At 42.1% G+C, this 25,078-nt stretch overlaps 1 protein-coding gene across 17 annotated transcripts in view; it reads right to left on the bottom strand.

Moving 5' to 3' along the window:
* Positions 1 to 2,270: 2,270 nt before the first annotated feature.
* The window catches only part of PHLDB1 (pleckstrin homology like domain family B member 1), a 280,745-nt gene continuing 257,937 nt past the window's right edge, over positions 2,271 to 25,078 (bottom strand). For 6 of the 17 annotated variants that reach the window (XM_063942622.1, XM_063942623.1, XM_063942612.1 and 3 more), the window contains 12 exons: positions 24,188 to 24,340; positions 23,753 to 23,866; positions 18,927 to 19,029; positions 18,558 to 18,602; positions 17,231 to 17,507; positions 17,055 to 17,145; positions 15,767 to 15,913; positions 15,450 to 15,669; positions 14,515 to 14,600; positions 14,369 to 14,398; positions 7,807 to 7,845; positions 2,271 to 7,595 (listed from right to left, as the gene is read on the bottom strand). In XM_063942622.1, the coding sequence (XP_063798692.1) occupies positions 7,455 to 7,595; positions 7,807 to 7,845; positions 14,369 to 14,398; positions 14,515 to 14,600; positions 15,450 to 15,669; positions 15,767 to 15,913; positions 17,055 to 17,145; positions 17,231 to 17,507; positions 18,558 to 18,602; positions 18,927 to 19,029; positions 23,753 to 23,866; positions 24,188 to 24,340 (1,446 nt within the window). In that variant the 3' untranslated portion in view covers positions 2,271 to 7,454. The remainder of the gene's footprint in view (positions 7,596 to 7,806; positions 7,846 to 14,368; positions 14,399 to 14,514; positions 14,601 to 15,449; positions 15,670 to 15,766; positions 15,914 to 17,054; positions 17,146 to 17,230; positions 17,508 to 18,557; positions 18,603 to 18,926; positions 19,030 to 23,752; positions 23,867 to 24,187; positions 24,341 to 25,078) is intronic. The other 11 variants (XM_063942620.1, XM_063942619.1, XM_063942627.1 and 8 more) reach the window with 9 other exon arrangements.

Below are 25,078 nucleotides of genomic sequence, written 5' to 3' on the forward strand. Positions count from 1 at the left end.
CTGTCATGCCTTCAAATGCGAACTACACACCCTGTGTTTGAAAATCTTTGTCAGTTGCTGCCCCCCACACGCAACAGCACGTCAGTCATGCTGTGGCTGAGGGGGAGGGGGGGGGGGGGGGCTGCAAGCAATATTGTACACCACAAACCATCGGATTTGTACGTAAACTATCAGGTTTGCGTACAAATCCGAATCTCTTAATGCCATATGCGAATACATTTATAGCATAGCTTCATGCGTATAGTTGTACTGCCCACCGTTTCTCCAGGCGTTGGTGCCATCATTAGTACTGGCACTTGCACCTATCACATGCTGGGCGTAAGACATCTATCTAAAATGGGCATTTTCTCGCCATACCCGGACTTCTGGCTACACGCCCATGGAATGGTTCGCTAGCGTGCACCCGCGAAGTACACATACAGTTGTCATCCCGAATCATCCATTTCACAGACTGAGAAATACGGCTGAGATCTGTCCAAATCAGAATTGCCCGGAGATACAAAAGATGTGTAAACTGGATAGTGTGCATTCGGTGTTTGCTAAATCTCTGTACTGTGGTGTGACTCAGAATCAGGCCTGTATTTGAATACACAGTAGTTTGTGGTCCTGTCTCTATTAAGAAGGCAAATCATTAAAGTAAGTAAATTGTGTATACATCCAATTTTAGACTATGACGGGGATGTTAGAAAATTAGAAATTGCATTGATTCTTGTGCTATCCATTACTGTAAGAATATTAATATGCAATATCCTAGCTCAGGCTTGCTGGCACCAGGCGGGATTATACCCCATGGCATCATGTGTGTAGGGAGTGTATAAAAAGGGGCAGTAGGACTCCTTGGGGGAGATTCAAATGTTTGAAAATTCAGTCGGGAGTCCTGTTTTATCCTATCTAACAGACAGGGAAAAACAGACACCCACCCGACTTTTCAAACATTTGAATTCCACCCAATGTGTGTGTGCCATCTTATGCATAGTACCACAGTGATATGTGACAGTCCTAGTAAGGTCTCCTTTCTGAGCAATAAATATAATTCTGCTTGCAAGATTCTCCCTGGTGCTTATTGCCGTTGGTAAACTGTGACCTACAGATAAGAACTAGCATCCTCATCCATTGCTTGGATGTCTGGTATTGAAACCAGTGTCTGGAGTAAATGCTGTGCAAGTTCCGGGTGGGTCTTGATTCAAAGTAAATGGTCAGGAGGAACCAGCTACTATCACCAGCAGGCAGGTGCTGAAGAAGCCAAGAAACATGTGGTTCCAGGTTCCTGGCAGTGGCAACTACATTACTACAACTAGTGCACAGTTGGCACTTAGTGTGCAACTGATTGCATGGTGGCCAAGTGGTGCCAGTAAGAGTGGTAGAAGCAGATTAATGACAGTAAGGGAACCCCAAGACCAAAAGCATACAACTCAATATTCGGGGGACACTGGGATTTTGTGCAGGCGCTTCCACCATGTGCACAAAAAGGGCTGTGGCCTCATACCACACTCACATTGCATTTCACAACACACTGGGGCTGCACATATGCTATTTACTGTTTAGGTGATGTGCTATGCAGGGCAGTAGGTAAGAGAGTGACCTCACAATCTCAACTCCCCATCCATGGGACACTGCAGGTGGGGGGGCAAAAAGCAGGACTATCCCACTATAATCTGGAAGGTTGGCAGATAAACAAGAGGTAAAACCACAAATAAACTGCTGAAAAGAAAAGGGTGGCACAGAAGCCCAACTTTCAGTTTAAAATTGGTGGCAGAAGTGGGGATAGAGGGATTGGCAGAGTGAGCACAACATATCGCACAGGGTATGTGATATTGCTTTGTACAGATCTGATTCTAAGGACGGCAATCCCAGTGCAAATTATCGTGTTTTTTTTTCATGAACTGGGTTTTTATATTGTGTTTTATAATTAAAGGATAATTATTTTTCTTTACATAGTGCACCTCACTGTTCATTTTGTTTTGCCATATTTGTTCCCCAACACAAGCACAAACATTCATTTGAATGAAGCTGCCAGTACTGCATGTGGACCACAGGAAACAAATAGAGCTGGAGGACTCCACGCAAGCACTGGAAGATCACATAGAGCGCGCCTGAATCTAAATTACACCCGTGGACCCAGCGCTGCGAGCAATGCAGGTATAAAGCAGGTTATATGGTAAATTACTTGTGTAGCCAGCAGGAATTAAATTTTGTTGCCTCTCACTTCCAATGCTATCATATAATATAAAACTTTTCTTGCAACTAATAACCAAGACACATATGACAGCTTATTTGGTCACCTCCCTTTTATTTTATAATAAATGTGATATGAGTAGGATACGGGACAAAAAAGTATGATACAATTACACTGTACTGCCAGAATTTCCCAGAGTAAAGTAACACCAAACTATTGGCTTAGCCATTAATTCAGGGATTCTCACGTCATGAAGAAACTACGGACAGACCAGAAAGAACCTCTCTGATGGAATCAAATGCTTCCTTAGGATCAGAATCACACGTCCTGTAGCACAGAAGTTCTCATTCCTGAATGTGTAGAATGGCTTTTGAAAACTTGAGTCTAGAAACACTGGTTTCACATACAAATGAAGAAAAAGTATTCGGTTCAATGGGAAACAATGTAAAAAGGCACAAGTGGCATACAGGATTAACACAACAAGATGTTCTTGGCATAAGAGCTAATATAGCCAAGGTTTAAACCAACTCACTATATATATATTTACTTATATTTTCTTCTGTTGCTGGCCCAGATCTTCAATATGGCCTGCTCGTCATAAAAAGACTGGATAAAAACGCATCACGATACAAATAGTTAAATAATAAAAACAGATTGAACAAAACAGTATTTAATACCTCTCAGAATTTGAAAAGTAATATCAACGTATAAAAAGTTATTTGTCTAGTTGTATGAGTAAAACGGTATATGCACCCGATATATTGTCTACAGGCATATTTTAAAAGGCTTACAATCAGACCATTAGACCGAGCATTGATTTTCTTTTTCTTTTTTACCTTAAAAGGACACTATCATAATATTCTGTTCTATGCTTTTAAATACATAGTAATGTCCCGGCAAAACACATTATAAAAATAAAATGTCAAGTAAATGAGTTCTCTCCCAGTTTTACTTACTTGAAGTCACTCAGGGCCATTAATAGACCACAAAAATGTAAACCTACAGCTCAGATAATATTTTGAGATCATGAAGCAATTAGGGTGCACCTGGCTTGCCTGGAGAACACATGGTTTTGCATACCACGGGGCAAATTTACTAAGGTAGGGAGTTTTTTTTTTTTAGAACTGGTGAGGTTGCCCATAGCAACCAATAAGGTTCTATTATCTTCTAGAAGCCGCTAGATAAATGTTAAGTAGAATCTGATTGGTTGCTATAAGCTACATCACCATTTCTAAAAATAACCTCTCACCTAAATTTACCCACGACGGTGGAGTTTGTGGGACTGTATTGTACGATCTAATGAAAGGAGTCAGGTAGATTGAGGAACTCACTTGCTTAGTATGCATTAGGTGAATGAGTCATCTTTCGTTTTTTTGGGTTCTGATGATATACTGTAACGTCATACAAGGCTGGAGAGAACACATTTACAGGTGTGTTCCCTGCTTTAGAGAAAGGTGTAAAAAGACTTTACTTCTCCATTATCTGGGATGTTACTTCTATGGGATGTATTTTACACTGTCCAGTTGAATCACTGAATAACACAAGCAATAAAGACCGTACTAATGTCTCCTCATTCTCATGATAAATGTAAGAGTTGAATGTGCTAGCTGGGCATGTAGCCACATCTACATATCTAAAGATGTACAGGCAATTCATGAATAATCCATAGTGTTCAGTTACCTAAAAGCAAGGCTCCCTAAAAAAAAAAAAACATTTGGAACATAGTAGTTCATATATGGATGTTGTAATGGTTAGCATTACTGCCTCACAGCACTGAGATCCAAGGTTTGATTGCCACCATGGCCCTAACTGTGTGGAGTTTGTATATGGTCTCCAAGCTTGTATGGGTGTCCTCCCACAATCCAAAAATATACTGGTAGGTTAATGGACTCCCAACAAAAATTAACCCTAGTGTGCAAGTGTGTGCATGTACAGTACATGGGTTTACTAGATGGGTCAAGCGGTTCTTATCTGCCGTCAAATTCTATGTTTTCGATATGTAAATGTGCCTAATTTAGTAATCTGCCCTTACACAGCGTGCAAAAGTGTATTTTATTTTACAATGACATTTCTAAAGCAACCTACTATAAATTTTTGATCAACACCATTATTTATACACTTTGTCATAATTTACTACATTGCACCTCATTAACAGCCTCATATATGAAGCGGTATCCGGTCTCTAGGTCGACCACTATTGGTCAACAGGGTCTCTAGGTCGACATGAGTTTTTCACAATTTTTTTTCTTTTTTTGACCTTTTTCAAACTTAACGATCCACATGGACTACGAGTGGGAATGCTAACCTATGCTGAGCGCAGCGAGGCACCTTGCCCGAAGCATGGCGAGTGAAGCAAGCCATGCGCGGGGACACTGTGCACTAATTGGGGTTCCCAGTCACTGTACAGAGAAAACGACACAAAAAACCCCATAAAAAACCTCATGTCGAACTTTTGACTTGTCGGACTACACCATGTTGACCTAGTTACTGTCGACCAATAGTGATCGACCTAGTTACTGTTGACCTTGCATACCACACCCATATGAAACACCCAGCCTGCACAGCGCAGAGCTTTATAGCCTTACATAATGTCTACCACTTAGGAGATGGCTCTGCAAACCAGATGCCCGTCTGGGAGGTGGATAAATCTGTAGAGGTACAGTACATGGTACCAGCGTAAACATCATATCAAGAGCGCAATCACTTTAGTGGTGCTCTTTCAGCAAAATACTTCATGGTTTAGCCCTAGATGTTGTAAATGAATCATGAGTGGGGAACATCAGAACTGCTTTTATTACTTGTGGAATATGTGTTTTGTTTTTTGCACTGGGCAAAGAAAACTTACAAAATGGCCTTTTTAGCCAAAAATCAACTGGATGGCATAGGAAGTGTCCCACTCGCCATCAGCTCAGAGCTGGTTCAAAAATAAAGACCTTTTGCAGAGTTAAACGTCTGTGCCCCTCCACACAGCAAAGACTGTGCCAAAATTCATTTCTCAGCTACACATTTGTTTTTCTGCTCTCCTCCACAAAACTATCAAGCAAAGACCTCACCCGTCCCATGTCTTACCATCAGATGGTGCAAACTTCTCCACAAACTCCACCAACCCATGCCTTGTGGCAGATATTCAGATGCTCCTGCCTTAATCGAGGCACACAGCACCACAAAAGAAGATTGTGCACTGAACTTCGACCATTGTGTGCGTTATTGTGTTGTGAAGCCCATTGATTTATACACTGCATTGCCAAAAGTACGTGGACACCCATTGGAGTTAGTGTGTTTGGGAGTTTCAGCCACACCCCTTGCTTGCTGGTACATATAGTCACGAATACAGCCATGAAATCTCTTTAGTCAAACATCAGCAGTAGACTGGGTCAAACGGAGGAGCTCAGTGACATTGAGCGTGGCATGGTCATAGGAGGCCACATTTCCCACTAGTCAGTAAAAATTCTGTAGTAGAAGAACTTGACTGGCCTGCACAGAGCCCAGACCTCAACGCCATTGAACTCCATGGTCATGTACAGGTTTTATCACTCAAAGTCATCAATACTCTTGGCGTAATGGAAGCAAATCCCTTCAGCCATGTTCCAAAATCTAGCAGAAAGCATTCTCAGTAGAGTCTGGACTGTTCTAGCCGCAAAGGAGGACACCAATATCCTTGTCATGTTCCAGGGTCCACATACTTTTGGCCATGAAATGCACTATTAGTGCACGCTCCCATAAAAAATGTGCCAAGATTGAGCACACCTAGTACCACGGAAATATTGAGCACCTGATTTGCACTACCAGATTTTAATTTTCACAGGACATGAATAAAGAAGATCAGATGATTTTTGCACTTCTGTAAAGGCTTTGGAAGTCTGATGCACACTGCCAAACTCCCTGGTTTTCCATCTATTTGCCTGAATGGCCCTCCCAGCCCAGCTGAAGGTACAGGTCTACCCACTGCTGCCTCCACAGCCTAAGGGTGTGGAGAGGTTGAAACATCTGAAGAGGCAAACTTCAAAAATTAAAATATCACATTAAAAGTACAATCTAACACGACTTTAGCATATATCCTTTTAATAAAATAAACTTTTCTATTTTTCACCTAAAATACTGCTTGGTTTAGTCTCATTTACAGCTTACATTAAGTCATACCTGTGAATAGTCATCATGATGGTCTGTTTTTATACTCAACAATTGAATGTTGAGGTCTTTCTTGATTACACTGCCCAGTGTGCATAGAAATTTGCATCTTTGCAGGCTGAAATCAGGGCCCGGTTAACGTGTAGGATGAAACCTCCAAACACGGCACTTCATCGCTACTTTAAAATCAAATCTCATTCTGCTCTGCAAAATGATACAGATCGGTGTACCTGTTCTGGAGGAATACCTGCACTCCACCTAATTTGGCTTGTGCAAACTACTGCGGACCTGGCTCCTGTGCACTTTATAAATGCAGCTCCTGTGTGTGTACTAGCTAAACTATAAAACCTCTGCAAAGTGTACCTTTCGCCCTTTGAAGTCTAAAATTATGAAATCTCCGTTTTGCATTTTTTGGCACAAAATTCGGCACATTACGGGCGAGATGTAATGCCACCCGCCATGCGGGATGCCAGCCAAACTCAGACTTTTTTTTTTAAAGGGGCAATCATTTACAAAGCATGGTTTTGCCTTGTAAGTGATTGCCGCTTTAAAAAACATCAGAGTTCAGCCGGCATCCCGTACGGCCGCCGAACTCGGGCAGCATTACAGCCCCATAAATTACTTGCTAACCCAAATGTTCTATCAATGAACCAATCCAGCTATCTCCTCCAATCTCATACCCGTAGAAATGGGAGTTATCGGGCAAAGCAATGAACATGGCATTTAAAAAAAAAAAAAAAAAGCGTGTGTCGAATATATGCAATTTCAATGTTAGCAAATACCCTTTAGTCTCTACAAGAACCATGCACAGCAGTTAGGTCTTCCTTGGCTATATGTACTTCGTATTCCACGCAGTTTGGTGCATAACTACATACGTAACAATGGCTGGTAACAAAAGTGCAGTTACCTTTAGTTTTGTAGTGAGAAATGACAATCTATCATACAGAAAAAATAACACAACATGTATGGTAATTTGCGCTCGACAATATAGATAACTATACCCTACTTAAAGATGTGTATAAACAAATAACAAGTAAATACAGTTTTGATTATAGTGTCTTTAACAATGAAAAATATATATTCATTTCTCTCTGTTGTGGTTCCTGAGGAGCGTTTGACTGAATAATTAAAGTCTGGACTGTTCGCTGCATTAGTTCATGAACTGTGTGTAACCCTCAGCTCCGGTCACAATTACATCCATCCAAATCCGCATGGCCTCCGGCGAAGGCGCAACCATATAATACAGTCGGTCATGGGTTTTGACGCAGAAGGTCAGCGCTGGATTGGGACTCTGTGAGAAAAAATAAATAAATGAGCCTCCTTATACTAACACACTGTATATATTTAATATTACTGGAAGGTGCAGTGCACATAAACTCAAAAGGGTCACCAAGAAAATGTCACCAAATAAAATTCTAAAGAGGATGCGATTACCCGGCTGTAAAAGTAAACCAGCATGCCACACACTACAATAGATGCTGCATACACACAATCAAACCCACCTCCTTCAACAAGGGTACAGAGAGAAAATCGGATATCTGCTACAGAGGACAAGAGAGGAGATCAGTGCAAAACAGTAATAATATAGATGCACAGTTCATAGAGTAAGAACACATACTAAGGGTCATGTATGAACCACAAAAACTGAGGACCCGCAAAGATTGTTTATGTTCACAAGTGAGGCTACATATCTAAAGAGTGCATTATTAGGAAAACCCCACAGAGGGTGAATCTGCAACAAATATGTCTGACCAATGCTTCTTTTGCAGAGTTTCTGGAACCATGTTCTAGAAAATATGCATGGTGGAACAACCGTACAGGGAGGAATTCAACTGTTTTGTCGGCGCCCACTGGAGCTATTCAATTGTCGTCGTCCCCCCCCCCCCCCCCCTTGGGTGTGTATACTGCAAGTGTGCGCCCATTAGTACCGGGTATAGCCAAGCAAAGTGGCTAACCCGTCTAAAGTCCTGGTAAGGGCTCTCAAACTCCCGTTTGAACACCCAAACTACGAAGTTTTAGCACATTTCAGCTCGCACCTCAGGAGGCAGCAAGCTGAAATTTGTCCTCACGGCTGCCTGCGCGTCCAAACAGAGCAACAATTGAATTGCTCCATCCCGGACCATCTAGTAGCATCCGGGGGGGGGGGGACAATTGAATTCCCCCCCAAAGTCCTACGGACTACCAGGTTAAAACTACTGCCATTATCCATTTAAACATTTCAGCATGATACAGAGGTGCACGCAATGCTGTCATCAGACACAGTTTATTGCTTTTTTGGGCACTGTGCAATGATTGATTAGTGGTAACGAATGTACAGATGATTTATTCACAAAGTGGGAAGTAACAGAGGATGGATATAAAAATACAGGCATGATGGTACCATTTTCTGGGCGTTCACTAGTCAGCCACTGCCAATGGAGAGGCCATGTTGTCCTAGGAGAGACGCTCAGAGACCGCATACGGTTTGGTCAGAGGTTCAATGATCTTATCGATGTTCCCGATGTTATCACTTATGTATGTTTGTGGCAGATGCGAGACGCTGGCAGTGTGCATCTCTGTGCACAAGACGGCGGCTGTGCCAGTAGCATACTTTCGCAAATTCCTTGCGCGTGAAACCGCAGCTGCACATGCAACTAGTGCACCTCTGAATCAAGGCTAGTGTACTTCCATGCAAAAGTATAAACAGTAGATGAACATCCCACTGAAAGTATAAGGCAGAAACCAATTCTCAAGGAAGAAAGGGCTGCGAGTCCTTCCGTAAAAAGTGTAGCGTATTATTGTAACTGTGCAACCACACGCCTCCTTTAATCTCATTCTCATGCCCCCATAAATCCCCTAGATCTGCCTATTTTCTACCATTGTCTGGTGCAAACATTCTCTCACTCGCAGATGCCACCACCTTGGGCTGCAAGGTATGTGTTTCTGGGGCAACTGGGCACATCTAGGAAAATACACTAAGCTATTTTACACTTCTGCAGTTCATAAATGAGCCTAATTTTAAAAGACACACACACAAAATAAGAAAATCTAAAGTCAGACAAATATATATGAAATATAGATCTACAGACAGATGCACTTAAAACATAAGCAAAAAAACCCAACAACATGTACACAGACAACTTGAGGAGAGGAATGCCAGTGCACACTGGCATCATAATGTAATAAAACAGAAATGCAATACAACTGCTCATTTTGAGAACAAAGACAAAGAATTAGGCGAAGGTCCCAATGTGAAAGAACAGTGGACCTCATTAACAGCATGCACTCATGCATTCGGGACCCATCCCCTAACATGGTCCTCCACGTGCACATCTAAAGCATGATGCTTGCTCTCAGTTCTGAGGAGGTACCTTTGTAGACAAGTAGTTCTCCTTGGTGTGAGGAGATGATGTAGAAAAATCAGGAGGACGCTCTGTAACTGTGTCCCCACTTATCCAAAAGAGACAAAACTTGGGAGACTATTCATTATTTATTTTGCAGAGTCTGACAACGGAACAGTTAAAAACATCTTGCAGGCTAGTGATGTATGGAAAGGCACAGCGGTGTGAGGTTGCTGTGCTTCTGGGCCTGAGTCAGAAGACCTAAAAGCAGGCGCACCAGAGATCCTCACAGCAGATTCAGGAGTGTACTCATGAACCCAGAAGGAATATTTCAACCTGCACAGCAGGAGGCCCAGCATAGTAGTTTAGCTCCTTTACTGTATCTGACAAAACTCTAAAGAGTAAGGGGGCTGGTGCTGATAGATTATTGCTATGCCGGTTTGCATAGAATATCTATCATGAAATTGCAGTGCACATGCCCCAAAATAATTGTGTGCAAATGTGTGCATAGAGACTTTGTGCTTAACCTGCATAATAATGTAGGCCGTGTACAGTAAGAATGTGTTCACACAAATGCGGTCAAGAAAACTTATCACATTATATGGCTTTTCACTACTGTGATGCCTTGAGACGGTTGGGTTGTGCTGGCCTGGGGTGTCCCGTGCTCTAAACTTGAACCTTAGGAATGTTAGGGACCCACCTGTTGAAGTCACCTGGCCCTGGTAGGTGGGCCTATATTTTTAGAACCTCAAGTTTACTCCATGTTATACTGCAGAGCTTATTATATTTTCTCTTTACTCCGAGTCTCACATATATGCCTGAGAAAACCATATTTACTGTATAAATACGTTAAATATTATAGATGGCTCATTAAATCTTCAAAATGAATGTATCATGCTCCACAGGTTAAATCCTGGGGTTCAGTATGTTTTGGCAATAGTAAGAACTATGGTACTCAAATTAGGATCAGGTTGTAAATCAGGCTTCAGCGGCTGACTGCAGCTACAGCCACTTTGCCTATGATGCAGAATCAGCACCATAATCCTCAAATTTTAGAACAGAAAGTGACAAACATGACACTGGAACTATTGTACGTGTGGTTCTCCTTCCATTGGAAGAACCAAACAATGCTCCTGACCAGCAACTTAACAGGATATTTCTGAATACAGTTCTCACTGCTTACTAAGGGTTCCAGTAGTGTGTTTCCCATACCCTTTGCTGTCACAATCGCCCCGGCATGGAATCCTGCCGAAGAGGTGCTCAATATTTTATGCAGTAAACTATTCCATATCCACGTCATGTCGCCTTTCCTAACACCTGCCAGTAGAACATTAGTATCCCAATATGCTTGTTCTATATTAGGACATAGGGGGTAATTCCAAGTTGATCGCAGCAGGATTTTTGATAGCAACTGGGCAAAACCATGTGCACTGCAGGGGAGGCAGATATAACATGTGCAGAAAGAGTTAGATTTGGGTGGGTTATTTTATTTCTGTGCAGGGTAAATACTGGCTGCTTTATTTTTACACTGCAAATTAGATTGCAGATTGAACACACCCCACCCAAATCTAACTCTCTCTGCACATGTTATATCTGCCTCCCCTGCAGTGCACATGGTTTTGCCCAATTGTTAACAAAAATCCTGCTGCGATCAACTTGGAATTCCCCCCATAGTCTATATCCATCAGCTCAGGCAAGAAGAAAAAACTCCCAAAAGTGTTCCCTGCCAGATGAACATATTGTACAAGGAAGCACTGACATTATACATACAAATACATTCAATTGAAGTAGTATTTAAAAAATAAATAAATAAATAAAAATAATACGGAAAAACTGTATGTTCATAAGCAAACATACTGGACAAGACATAAGTAAAATATAAATGTAATAAAGCAAATGTTAACTGGATTTGATAGAGCTATACATTGGCGTCCACAGACTGTATATACACACAGTAACCATCCATGGTCACTGTGCACCGGCTGAAATCTATCCACTTGGTCTTTCCCAGACAAGGCAAAGTGTTCTATATAGACAGCTGTCTATTGGCAGCAAGTTCCACAAAAACACACCAGTGAATAAGTCTGGTGGAGCATGTCGCTGTATTAATGATAAATTCTACACTGACAATTAGACTTGCGTCAGCAGATTTATGATCTACCTTGTACATTGTCCATGTGGTCTCTTGTATATCGGGAAGACCACCAGACAGTTTCTAGAGAGGAAGGCGCTGCACAGGTTGGCCATCCGCCGAGCACTGGAGGGAATCTGAGGTGACCAGCTTGTGATGAGCTATTTCTACACAGCTTGGCAACGTACACACTGGCCAATATATTGGGTATTCACGGTTGATATATTGTGGGCACGTTGGCGGGTGTGTATCACCGATGTATCTGCGAACGACGTCATTTACAGACCTATCATATCGACCCTACAACACAACCAATCCCCGATATATCTGCAGATATATTGGCACATCGTGCTGTGTGTATGGGCGCTCTGCAAACTGCCCGTATTTTTTCTGCAGAGGCCGTTGGTGACTGACATCACAACTGGGCGGGAACATGTTAGTGCCCGCCCAGTTGTGATATCAGGCACAGCACATTGAGTCGACAACCGGTAAATTTGCATGTACTCACCAATCGTCAGATAGGTCGGTGGACCGTCGGCATAGCATGTACCCAGCATTAATGTTCATACTATGTTTCATTCTTGCTACATTATTGGTAATAAGATTACTGTGCCTTATTCCGATTTGTACGCAACGCCAGCGTTCACACAACTGAGCGATTATCGGCAGACTGCACGTGCGCCAAGGAACCACTGTGATGCTACTTGTAGTGAGGATTTAATCGCAGAGGGACTGACAGGAAGGGATCATTTGGGAGAGGAACCGGAGAGTTGCATCAAAAACTCAGGCGTGTCACGCCCATTTTAGGGACATGGTACTATCTTCAGCTGTGATCATGTACGCAGAGAAACATGGCACCAGCATCGCTACTGCTACGGCCAGTCTGTGTGACTATAGACTCACTCGAGGAGTCGATGTTCCTTGTTCCTGCGTCGATGCTGTGAATGTGTACGCAGTTGCTGAGGACCTTGTGATGGCTCTGGTGGACGTCTCTAACCTTACTCAGGCGGCTGCGTCTCTTACGATGGTTAGCAAGTCCACAGCATCTTGCGCACAAATCGGAATCCGGCCCAGTGTTACCAGATTTATTAGGCATGAGTGATTCTATGCATTCAGGTGCGGTTGCATCCAAGACCATCGCGCTAAGTACCAATTTTTGACCTGTTCTGCGTGTGCGCGAATGAATCCTGTGGCACAGGACGCAGCCCAGCATCAGACGCCATTTCGGGGGCAGCGATGGGCTCCGTTTGGAAAACGTGTCGCCGTCGTTTAGGGGAAGAAATGGTGGGTGCTTTGATCCAATGCTGAATCCTGGAACGCAGTTCGGCTCAATATTGCAGCAGGCGGCATCTGAATGTAATAGACGTCTTCTGCTGCATTACCAAACAGCGCTATCACTGCTGCTTCCAAGCAAGCCAGTGACAGCGCCTCCAACCACATCTGTATTACCCCCAGTATGTTGCTCTTTACATTACATTTCTTTACATTTATTTGGAACTCAACTGCTGCCTGCTCTGGTTGCTGTATTTATTGAATTTGAAGGCCACAATGACAGATCAATATCTCTATGTACTGTGAGTTCATACCAGGTGAGTGCCACCGTTGCTCTCTATCTCATTGCATTATTATGTGGAAGGCACCTGGTTTTAAGACGTCTGGGAGAGCGTGGAGTGCCGGTATCTGCAGCTTATTTTGTAAATATATATATATATATATATATATATATATATTTATTTATTACTTTTGATTTATTTTTTTAAATTTGATAAGCGGGTTCAATTATCACTAGGTGGGTAGGGATTACATGTATATGCTTTGAAGCGGTGAAGCCACAGGAACAATTATTTAGAATAAAGGTAACGTTAGCCACTTGCATTATTTCAGGTGAAACGTTCCGTGAGGAAAGCATTTACAAATTACATTTACAAAAGTTTCCAGCACTGCTCAGGTGAGGGGGCTGCTATTTAGGAAAGTGATTAATAGATTTATTAGTATTATACTCTAATATAAGACTGATGTGTATTTCCAAAGTAAATCCTAGATAAAGTAATTTATATTGTCTAGGGATAGTTAGGGTGACTATATTTATCTGGTCTGATTGCACTACAAGCCCTTTTAATAAATTATCAAAAACCCTTTTGGACTTATTACTTATCCATATTTTTACCAGTGTACTGTATGTTTGGGAAGTGGTGGGACCATAGTTCATCACACCCATAGCTTGGGCCATAGGGGTTTCCTAGAGCTGACCCCTAGTAACCCCCCCTTCTTCTGAATAGAAGAAAGACTCAGAACCTAAGATATCTAGTGTGACCCTATCACCCATCAAGGAAGTCCATCAACAGGGGAGCAGACGTTACATATACAATAACCATGGTTAATTAGAAACTGATCATGCAGTTAATATCAACACATTGAGACGACTGTCTCCCAGCCAAATGGCCACAGAATTACAGGTGTTCCTTATTAAGCATCGTAACATTGAAAGTGAACTTAACACAAGTCTTGATATGCTGTGATGTTATTGCTAGAGTGATGTTATTACTGTTATTAACACAGAGGAGTCAGAATTATTTACAAGTAACGAAAGAGCCTGGGATGCAGTATACGTACAGAGGCCAGACTCAGATTAAAAATTCTTTTCTGTAAGGATAGAGAAGAGATCACTGGGGCGGAAAATGAAATGAAGAAACTCTGTGAATGAAATAAGAGAAAAGGAAAAATCTGGTGGTGTGTAACAAAATAAGGGACAGTCTCACCTTGGCCGCACTTCTAAGGTGATCGTAGTAAACCTCCTCAATAGCCTGGAAATAGATGACACCTTTCAGCTTTGCTTCATGTTTGTCTGGAAGGGAAATCAGGTCGGGAAAGAAAGAAAAATCATAAGTAGTACTGGTACGGCTGCTGTACGCCAATCCACGCAGTCTCGCTAGTCTCACTGCTTTATCAAGGACCGCTAACAGCTCATGTTTTCCAGACCATCTCTGGATCTTTAAAAATGTGTCAGTAAGTAATGAATAACCCTTAGCCAGCTTGGAGATCTGGAAAACATGAATTGTTAGGAGTCCTTGAGGTTCGTATCTGGCCACCCCTGCCCTATTTGAATGCTGCCAGCAATGTACTTTGCTTTGTAGGTTATATACTGTAAGTAGTGTCACTTTTAATTAACATTTAATAAATTAAGCGTTGCACAGACCAAACTCTTTTACGTGTGTTATTTTGAAGGTTGTAGTTTGCCTATAATATGGCCTTGCCACCCACCCATCCATCCATAGGTGCTTTTTAGTTAGTGTAGAACATACTGTAACCAGGGGCCTAATTCAGAGTTGATTGCAGCTGCAAATTTGTTAGCAGTTGGGCAAAACCATGTGCACTGCAGGGGGGAGGGGGGCAGAAATAACATGTGCCCTGCAAACAATGTAAAAAGTTTCACACTCAAAACTTCCACGTAACAGCCCAAATATCCATCACACGCAAGATTACTTGAAGTAATAGAGGAGATAAGAAAAATATATGTTATTTTAAATAAAAAGGATAATCGAGTGGAAGGTAGACTATACTACAGTATGTCAGTTATTGACATGATATATTTGTGTAACAGCACAAATGTAATATCTTTATGAAACATTCGCCATTTTCCTTTAGCTAACACAAGTAACACTAGGTTATGTCCGCTCCCCAGCATACTACTTACCAACATAATAGGACAACGTGCGTTTCAATCGATCAAACACAAACCATCGCTTCTTCCAAGATTTGATTTTACCGCCCATCTTCGTCAGAAATCCACGACACATTTTTTCACTCAGAATAATATGAGAACATGCATCCACTACATGACCTGAAGACTCAATGTGAGTGCGGAGGTCAAAATCTTCTTTTCGAATAGGGAGATAGCGGGTGAGAGGGCGAGCCTGGAGGGTCAAGCACAGAAAACTAGTAAAGTAAATCACAGGACACTAAAACACAAATCCTATATCTGGATAATACAGGGAAAGTTGGGGTATTAACCTGTGAAAAATGTTTCTCTCTCATCTTCACCTCTTTCTCCACCAGCCTTTGTCTATGGGAGGTCTCATCTTGCAAACGTCTCTCCAGCTCTTTTCTCCTCCTCCTTTCATCTTCCAGTGCTCTCCTGCGTGCCTCAACCTCACGCTCCTGAAAATAAATCATAAGTAATGCATGTAACTGCCTACTGCAGGCTATCCTGCTAGAGTTAGCTCAAGCCTCAAGGCATGGCGTGGGCATCTCCCGTCTGGTACTTGGCACACACTGGTAAATTGAATAGCTTCAAGAGATATGGAGAGTCTGGAACTGCCTTGCAGTGTGAACAGTCAGTCGTTGTAGTGAGTGAGTGTGTATTCTTGGAATGTTGAGAACAATTCACTAAGTCAGTGAACGAGCTGCTGCAGGACCATGTAAGTAGAGGTGGTAGCATTGCCATCTGAGGAGATCCAGCAGACTCTTCCCAGGACAGCGCCAGCACGGAAAGCCTGGATGTATGTTTGCTACAGTCATTAATGATAGCGGAGCTGAAGCGGCAGGTCTGAACTATTCTATTGAAGACTGATCCCTGCATTTGCAGTGCACACTGACCCCCACAATGGTTAACCAATTGCAGGCTCATGGTGGTTACCAGACCTAAGCAAATTCATTATACCAGAAAGAGACATTTAGTGAGGTACCCGATATCTCGTTCAGCAGTCACTCAAGTGTACTGTATTTATACACAAAGTGTTATCTATTCGCAGGATAGAGAATTTAAATGAGGCACCAAATATCACTACCGTGTTATTATTATTTTTTTATGCAAAGTGCTGCAACCTGATTACAGATATACAGCAAATAATAAAATCCTCCAGTTTACGGTCACATAATTTTGTACCGCATTACTGTTAAGCAAATGCTGCATCAATACCGAGTCATTGCTGAATAGAACAGTCAAGAGAAGTTTATGCTGTAGGAATCATCTACCAGAGTATAGGCAGAGATGAGAGAGATGACAGGTAGGTAGGCAGAGACACACAGAGGGGGACATAGATGAGACAGTCAGAAGGTGGGAGTAAAGATGAAAAAAGAAAATAGATTGCAGAGGGGCGACAGAGATGAGAAACAGAGGCAGAGATATGGGGTGGGAGGGAAAATGAACCTGCAATGCCAGGTATGATAGCTAATGACCCGGTAAATGATGGGTTCAAAATACTAGTTCCAACACAAAGGTATACATCATTGTAAACACAATTTCATACTTTTATTATTCAGAGACATATAATCTGTAATCATTACGGTGTTAACTCACCCTGGATTCCATAAGTCGTGCTCGCTCAGCATGAGCCTCTAAGAGCATCCTCTCCATTTCCTCAATCTTCAGCAAGTCCAAGCCACTGGCACTGGAATAACAAATGAAGAGGCTGTGTAAGAGAAGACTGACTAAAGCAGGTAAACCGGGATCCCGGAGCAGCCAAGGGAGCTCACCTAGACATATTATCAGGGGAGCAGGCAGAATTCCCTGTGGATACACTAGTGTCCAGACTATCCGAGCTCTCCAAGCTCAAAGTGTCATATCCATGGGAGGGATCATCATCCCGAGGGTGCAAAGGTCGCTGGTGATGCAAAATGGAGTGATGTATGATGGGAAAGTACGCTGGAGGCGAACCTCCATGGAGAGACTGCCACTGCGACTGGGCCTCAACTACAGCTTTCTGCTTCAACTCTGCAAGACGTTTACGTTGTTCCTCTATCACTTGCTGCCCTGTACAAAAAAAAAAAAAATGTAAAGAACACCATATGAGGCAGGAATGCACATAGCTTGCATTCTCTTTGTGTGATAATCCCACATTCAAGAAACTATTCACTGCAGTCCAGCATACAGAGAAGGAAAGCAAACAAATCAATTATAAATCTAATAAAATTAGAGTGTAACATAAATGAGGTCATCATGCACGTTTGTCCTAATCGCGGCTGCTGTGTGCACATCATATGTAACATGCATGATGCCCACCATGGCTCCTACTGCATCTAAAATGCACACCCGGAGATGGGAAAGAAGAAGACCAAATGGGAATGGGGGAGGGGGGTAAGTAGATTAGGGCGAGAGGAGCGGAGCGGCTGAGGTGACCCAACAGATGCCCGATTTATTTAGCTACTGGTATTTATATGCTGGGAAGCCTACTCGTCATTTCATCATTCCTCTTTTACCTTCTTATATGGTATATACAGATGTGTCCAGCCTCATTTACCCGCGATTATTCACAATTGTGGGTCATTTGCTGTGACTAGTGTGTACGGGAACGTGCAATGCGTACACACCGGTGACCCATAGGATTGCATTGTGCATACGGACCCGTAACTCGTTCGTGGCAAGGATGAGTCTGGACGTATATGCAGGTCCTGTGAAAACTCTTGGAGGTATGTCAGCATATGGAAGCTTCAAGCTATAATAAAAATATCACTTTTGCCAATCACAATTATGCAGCCAATAATGGTCAGCTGCCCCGATACTACAGTGTGTCACCAGAAGACCACAGCAATCCCCTAAAACACACAAACACACAAACAATACTGACCAGCTCATTAATCAGTCGTGTTGGAAAATACAATGGAAAGATGGCAGTTGCTGTTAGTGAGCATGGCCAACTAACATCCACACTGTACACGCCCGGAAGTGTGGAACCAAACTGGACAGTAATTTATAACTAGATCCATGTGCTGAAACTCTTAAACTGATCAAGCCTATGTCCCAGTAATGTCAGTTACTGACATACAGGGAAAAGGAATAAGACACAGCAAACATGTTGTCTACCTGTGACTTCAGATAGAAGAGACTTCTCTACGTTCAGGCCATCGGCTAAAAAGACATACAGATTGGAAGTTGAGAGACAGGATGGCACAAAAAGCATGAGGAAAGCAAAAAGACGCAAGTGGCACAAATACATATTCTATTGGCTTAATCTAATTTTCAAATGGTCAATTTAAACATCCTGATAATAAGAATAGTAACAACAATAAAGAGGATGCACATCAAACAAAGATGCTGGGAAAACATTACAGAACGCATGAGGAGATTGAAATATGCAGAATAAAGCATGTGACAGAAATGGCTCAGCACAGGTGGCGTATATATACATATAGTACATATAGACATGCTGCATGATGTGCACACATTCCTCACCTTTTTGCTGAAGGGCTAGTTGCCTCTTGTTCTGTATGTCCTGCAGTGTGACTGCTAATCCGTGGGAAAGGCTGCCTGTGCCGTTCTGTGTCAGCATTGCATTCTAAGGAAGGACATTTGTGAGCCATAAACTGAATATAATGAATATAACAATTACTAACACACACACACACACACTTTAAATAAATATACAACATACATATTATATATACATAATATATATATATATATATATATATATATATATATATATATATATATATATATACTACTCCAATTGGCATATGTGTTGTGGGGTTTGCTGACACCTTCACACGAGTTGCATGGCACCATAGCTCTTCTTTTATGATTTTTTGCCAGCATATGTGTTGTGGGGTTTGCTGACACCTTCACACGAGTTGCATGGCACCATAGCTCTTCTTTTATGATTTTTTGCTATGAATGGACACTAACAAAACGTATTTTCTACTGGGAATATACCTAGGATTTGTCACCTGCGGCAGCGGTGAAAAGTAGTTGAATTTATCCATTTATCTCTATGCTCCACTAGTCACGATGGATCCAACTCCGGTAATACCAGCATCACAAGATGCAGCTGGATACAGGGACTTTACAATACCGCCCTGTGAGACATTCAGCTTCACAGCAGATCAAGTACAGCAGATCCTGTTTAAAGAACCAGTAACCACCCAGGACCCGGCCCACAGTTTAGAGGACATGCATCATCAATTATTTAAATTAAAAAGACGAGAAATTGATTATTTGATGCATGGTTCATCTCTATCTGACTACGTACGAGAACGCAAAATTCCGCGTGGTTTCAGGGTCACTAACGTGCCCACAATTGGAAGACAAAACCCGGAATTCGAACGAAAGTGGATCGGGATCCTAAATAAGTGTGCACTGGACTTGATGGTGCTGGTTATTGAAGAGTCGGGTCGTGAATTACTAGCAACACGTACTAAGATCCTTGCATTTGAACATGATCATCAGGAGGTGTTGAAAGATGAAGCTAACACTGGTTGGTTAAATAAACTTCAACAACAATGTGATCAGTATAAGAGCAATCTGATCAAATTCAAACGGAATAAAAAATACACCGTAGACACAGACTATGAAGAAAACAGGGTCTACAGATGGTTAGCGGGGGGTGCGCCTGCATCACGCAATAGTGCCCTTGAAAGACGCCGCAGACCTTGGCAACCACGACGTCCACAGAATCAGAAACGAAACTCGGTCCTCCCTAATACGAGTGACAGCGAATTTGCGGTATCCGAGTCTGATGATGCCTCTACATCTGAGAGAGTCCCTTTAGACGAACGAGGGGCTACCCAGAAAAAACCACCCGCAGGGGCGGCCAGAACCAAAGAATCGCAAGAAGTCAGAAGAAATCCTCCGCGCAAAAAGATTGTTTGATGTTTAATCTCTCCAGGAGAAATCTGTCACAAGTAGAGATTCAAGTATTGCAGAAGGGTCTTTCATTCGTACCAACGAATATGCATGATGAATACACATGGAGATTGGATCATCATAATTTCTCCAGAAACTTACGCCTTAAAGAACATTTCCAATCCCATAATATATCTAAGGAGTGTTCATCTATTGAGTCATTTGCAGCTGGTAAAACGAAATCTAAATTTGATCCAGTTTCTGGCAACCCGTCATTGAAAACATTTGACCGTTTACTGCATGAGTCTGTCACTAAATTTAGGCAGGCACCGGGTAAAATTCGCAAGAATTTATCCAGGGAGGAGTCCGTAGCCTTAAAACAGCTGGGCTCCTATGATGACATTATTATCAGGCCCGCCGACAAAGGCGGGGCCATCGTCATACAGGATATTACTGATTATCGCCGAGAGATCACACGCCAATTGTCTGAAGAAGGAGTGTATAAACGGCTACCAGGGAACCCTACCGATAAGTTCCAGAAGGAACTAATGGAGGTGTTGAAAACAGCCATGCAACAACAACAGATTACAGCTAAAGTCTATAAGGCTTTAACAGTGGAACACCCGAAGGTCCCGATATTATACACCCTTCCCAAAATGCACAAGGACAGCAATAATCCTCCAGGCCGTCCGATCATATCGGCTCGTGATTCTATTTATTATCCTGTTGCACAGTTACTGGATTATCTTCTACAACCTCTGTTGAGTAAAAAGAATTCCTTTCTCAAGGACACAACTGAGTTTCTGAAACTACTGGACCGAGTTATTGAAGTACCGACGGGTACCTGGCTGTGTTGTTTAGACGTCTGTAGTCTGTATACATCTATCCCCCATGACGGTGGACTAGCCGCCATGAAGAATTTCCTGACATTACATTTAGATCCAACAGTATTTAATCAGGACCTCTTTTTGAAACTATTAGAGTTAACTCTCCATAGGAATTATTTTCTCTATGATGGTCATTATTACCTGCAGCAACGCGGGTGTGCGATGGGGTCCCCTGTGGCCCCGTCGTACGCCAACGTTTACATGTTTGAACAGGAAGAGAGGTTACTGTTGAATAATCCTGATGTATCTGGAGGCATTAAACTGTATACCAGATACATAGATGATGTATTTCTGTTATGAGAAGGTAGGATAGAATCCTTGATTACCACATTGGATGGAATTAACGGCAGCAACTCCCCTATTAAATTTACATCTATATATAGTGAAGTTCAAGTACATTTTTTGGATGTACAAATTAATGTCTGCGAGGGCAAAATTGTCACCGAAGTATTTCAAAAAGATGTGGACAGAAATACCTTTCTGCTGGCCTCTAGTCATCACCCGTCATCTTTGAAGCGAGGTTTGCCCCGCTCACAGATGATGAGGGTGGCTAGAATTTCCAGTAATCCAGCAAAGGCAGCTGAGGCTATAGATGAATTAATCTCTAAATTCATAACACGAGGTTATGACCCTAGGATGTTAGAAGAGAATAAAGTGCAAGTATTGAGCATACCAAGAGCTCAGTTAATGCAATCACACATTAAAACATCTGAGAATGTCTTCCCTTGGGTTAGTACCTTCACTACTGCCAGCACGGTGATAAACCGAGCGACGAAGGCACTTTGGCCTATTATAGCCTCAGACAAAGACCTTCCATGCTTTAAATCCACTCGTCCATTAGCAGCATTTAGGAGAGGCCGTAACCTCAAGGACAGACTTATGATTACTGACATCACAGGCAGGGGTGCCCCTCGATCACCAAATGTATATGTTAAACCTGCAGGGTGCTATAGCTGTAAATCCTTTCAACACCCCCATCTGCAAATTAAATATGACATCCGGCATGTGCTCACGTGTACCTCATCATTTGTGGTGTACGTGGTCACATGCCCATGTGGGTTATATTATGTGGGCCAGACTTCTCGGAAGTTCCGCGAACGTATGGCCTTACATAGGTCGGCGATACATTTGTCAACTGAGGGCAGAGTTATAGATCAGCCAGTGGCTCGCCATTTTAAGATGATGGGCCATACACTGTCAGATCTAAAGTACTTTATGATTGATCATGTGCGGGAGTCTCCCCGCGGAGGCGATCGGATCAAAGCACTATGTGTGCTGGAAGCTAGATGGATTATCCGTCTGGGCACCACGGTACCTGGCGGATTGAATGATAAAATTAACTGGAACAGTTTACGGTAATTGGATGTCAGTTCTAAACTCAGTGCAAGTAATATGTATAGTTGTTTATATTCTAACAACCAGCACTGTATATTTTTCTAATCTCTTTTTCTAAAATTCTTATTCACTATGATCCACTGGCTGCTGCATGTGTATGTATATATTTTTCAATGATCTCTGATCGTTTTTATTGTTGGTAGTTGATTTAGGTGAATGTCTTGTCCCCGGCAGTCCCCCTCAGATGACGCCTACGGTGAACACTGTGTCTGACTTGCTTCACTGGAGCGCAAGCAGACGGTTGCTAAGCAACCGCGCCTTGCGTGAACCCGGAAGTGAGACTCCGGCGGGGCATCAGCGGCTGCAGCTGAGGACGTGGACACCGGTGAGAGATAGGACTCATCAAACAGGTATTTAAATGTTTTGTGTCTGTCTGTTTGTTGTATGTGGTGTATCCTGACGAAAGGGCTGATGCCCTGAAACATGTTGAGCTAACACACCAATAAAGGTGATTGCAGAAGAGTCCTTGGAGTGCCTGGCTGTCTTTGTATTGCTATATATATATATATATATATATATTCTATATATATATATATATATATATATATATATACACACACACATATACATACATACATACACACACACACACACACACACACACACAGACACGTGTACACAAATATATACACACACACAAACTGGGAAGGAACAAATGAATATACAGGTATACAGACGTGTCCTCATACATCTAGCCTCAATACGCCATGCAGTGGGAGACGCCTGACATGAGTGAGCCGACAGGTTCCATGCACCTCCGTTAGTATGGAGTGTCTTTTTTTGCCGAAAATGTGTCTCATTCGCATCGCTATGTATTTAAGACGCACTAGCAGACTCTGCTGATTATAATGATATACGGCATGCTGTATCAGCATATGAAATGCTACGTTACAGTGTTTTCTAGGAATACAGCAGTGGTCGCGCACAGAATATAGGCCGCATATAATTTTAATCCGCATAAACTGCTTGTGTGATCTACTTGCATTGCTTTGCAAATAAGACTTATTTTAACGGAAAACGTTGCATGAAAAGACGCACAGCGCTACCAAGTCACTCCGCGGCATGGTGTGACTGAAAGGGCTGTTTAACATGCAGGGAGGCTAGATGTAAATGGACACATCTGTATAAGGGCAAATGGGTATTGTAATGAATTACCTTTGGTGAAATGCTCCGGCCAAGTGTTGCAACAGAGAACTGGGAAGAAGGAGAAGCTGCTTTCATCCGTGGTAAGGTGGCACCACCATCCATTTCTGATCGAGAGTAAGAAATCTGAAAGGAAGGTTACGGTATTTGTAAACTTGACTAACTAGCTGCTAAATGTCTTTTTTTTTTTTTTTACAATGTAGTTAATTTGTAGTGTAACATCCCTCACATGAAACGTGAAATATTATACTGCATTCATAGTCTTCTGCATTTAAAAAAAATATATATGTTTGAAGCAATTACTGAATGGCTCTCATGGGCGCTCTATGTACATGTCAACCAACAAATTGCTACCCAAGAATGACAAAAAAGATATAATTAGCTGACAAATAAGCCCAATAAGAGATATATGTGGATGGGGAAGTAAAGAAGGGGGAAGGGGATTACCTGTTGGGCCTTACGAGAGGAGTGTGATTTAGCAGGGAGGGGAGGAGGGGAAGTAGTAGTAATGCTAGGGGGATCAGGTGCAAATTCCTGGTGCTGATCTTCCAAGTTTGGAACAGGATGTGTAAAGTGACCCTCATTAGACACGGAGCCTACCTGAAGTAGTGGAGAAGGAGAAACATGAAGACGAAAAAGATAGTACAACAGGTTGAGAGAGAAGTGAAATTAACAGAAAAAAAAAAAAAAACGACATGAAACTAAAGCCAAAATGGAGTTGTTAAAAATAATAAAATTTTATATATATTGTGTAACCAATTGCATTATTAAAATTACCCCTCAAGCTAAAATGCAAGTGCTATGGAGGGCCAAAGCGCAAACGAGGGGAAAAAATCACAGAAATGTATATTAACTGATGGTGGGTAATGCTTCTGCCTTACAAAAGGCACATATACTTACTCGCTGACAGCTATAATTGTTATTACTTTATGTATAAATTGTTGTAAACTCGTTCTAATGTAAGGAGCTGCACAATATATAAGCGCCTTCTGAATATATGCGGATGAGTTGAATAATTACATTTTAAAAAAGGTTGGTATTAATAGCAATGGATTTACTATATCATTAATATTAAATAATTAAGATGAGGAAAACTGTGAAGAGAATATTTTCATTCACAATTAATCCAAAAGGTTTGCGAGGTGTGTGCAATAAATTTCCGGATGTGCAGTGCACAGGTAGAGTAGATATAATCTAACTGTCTGGGTTGTGAACTGTAATCTCTTAATGGACAGGTATGATCCTCTACGACTACAGCAGGAGAGTTCTGACCGACTGCAAGCTGCTTTTGGGAAGGAAGCACCGTCCTGAACCACTGTAAGTGGTCTGCAGAATTTC

The sequence above is a fragment of the Pseudophryne corroboree genome, chromosome 10 (assembly GCF_028390025.1).
Source record: "Pseudophryne corroboree isolate aPseCor3 chromosome 10, aPseCor3.hap2, whole genome shotgun sequence".
Taxonomy (NCBI): domain Eukaryota; kingdom Metazoa; phylum Chordata; class Amphibia; order Anura; family Myobatrachidae; genus Pseudophryne; species Pseudophryne corroboree.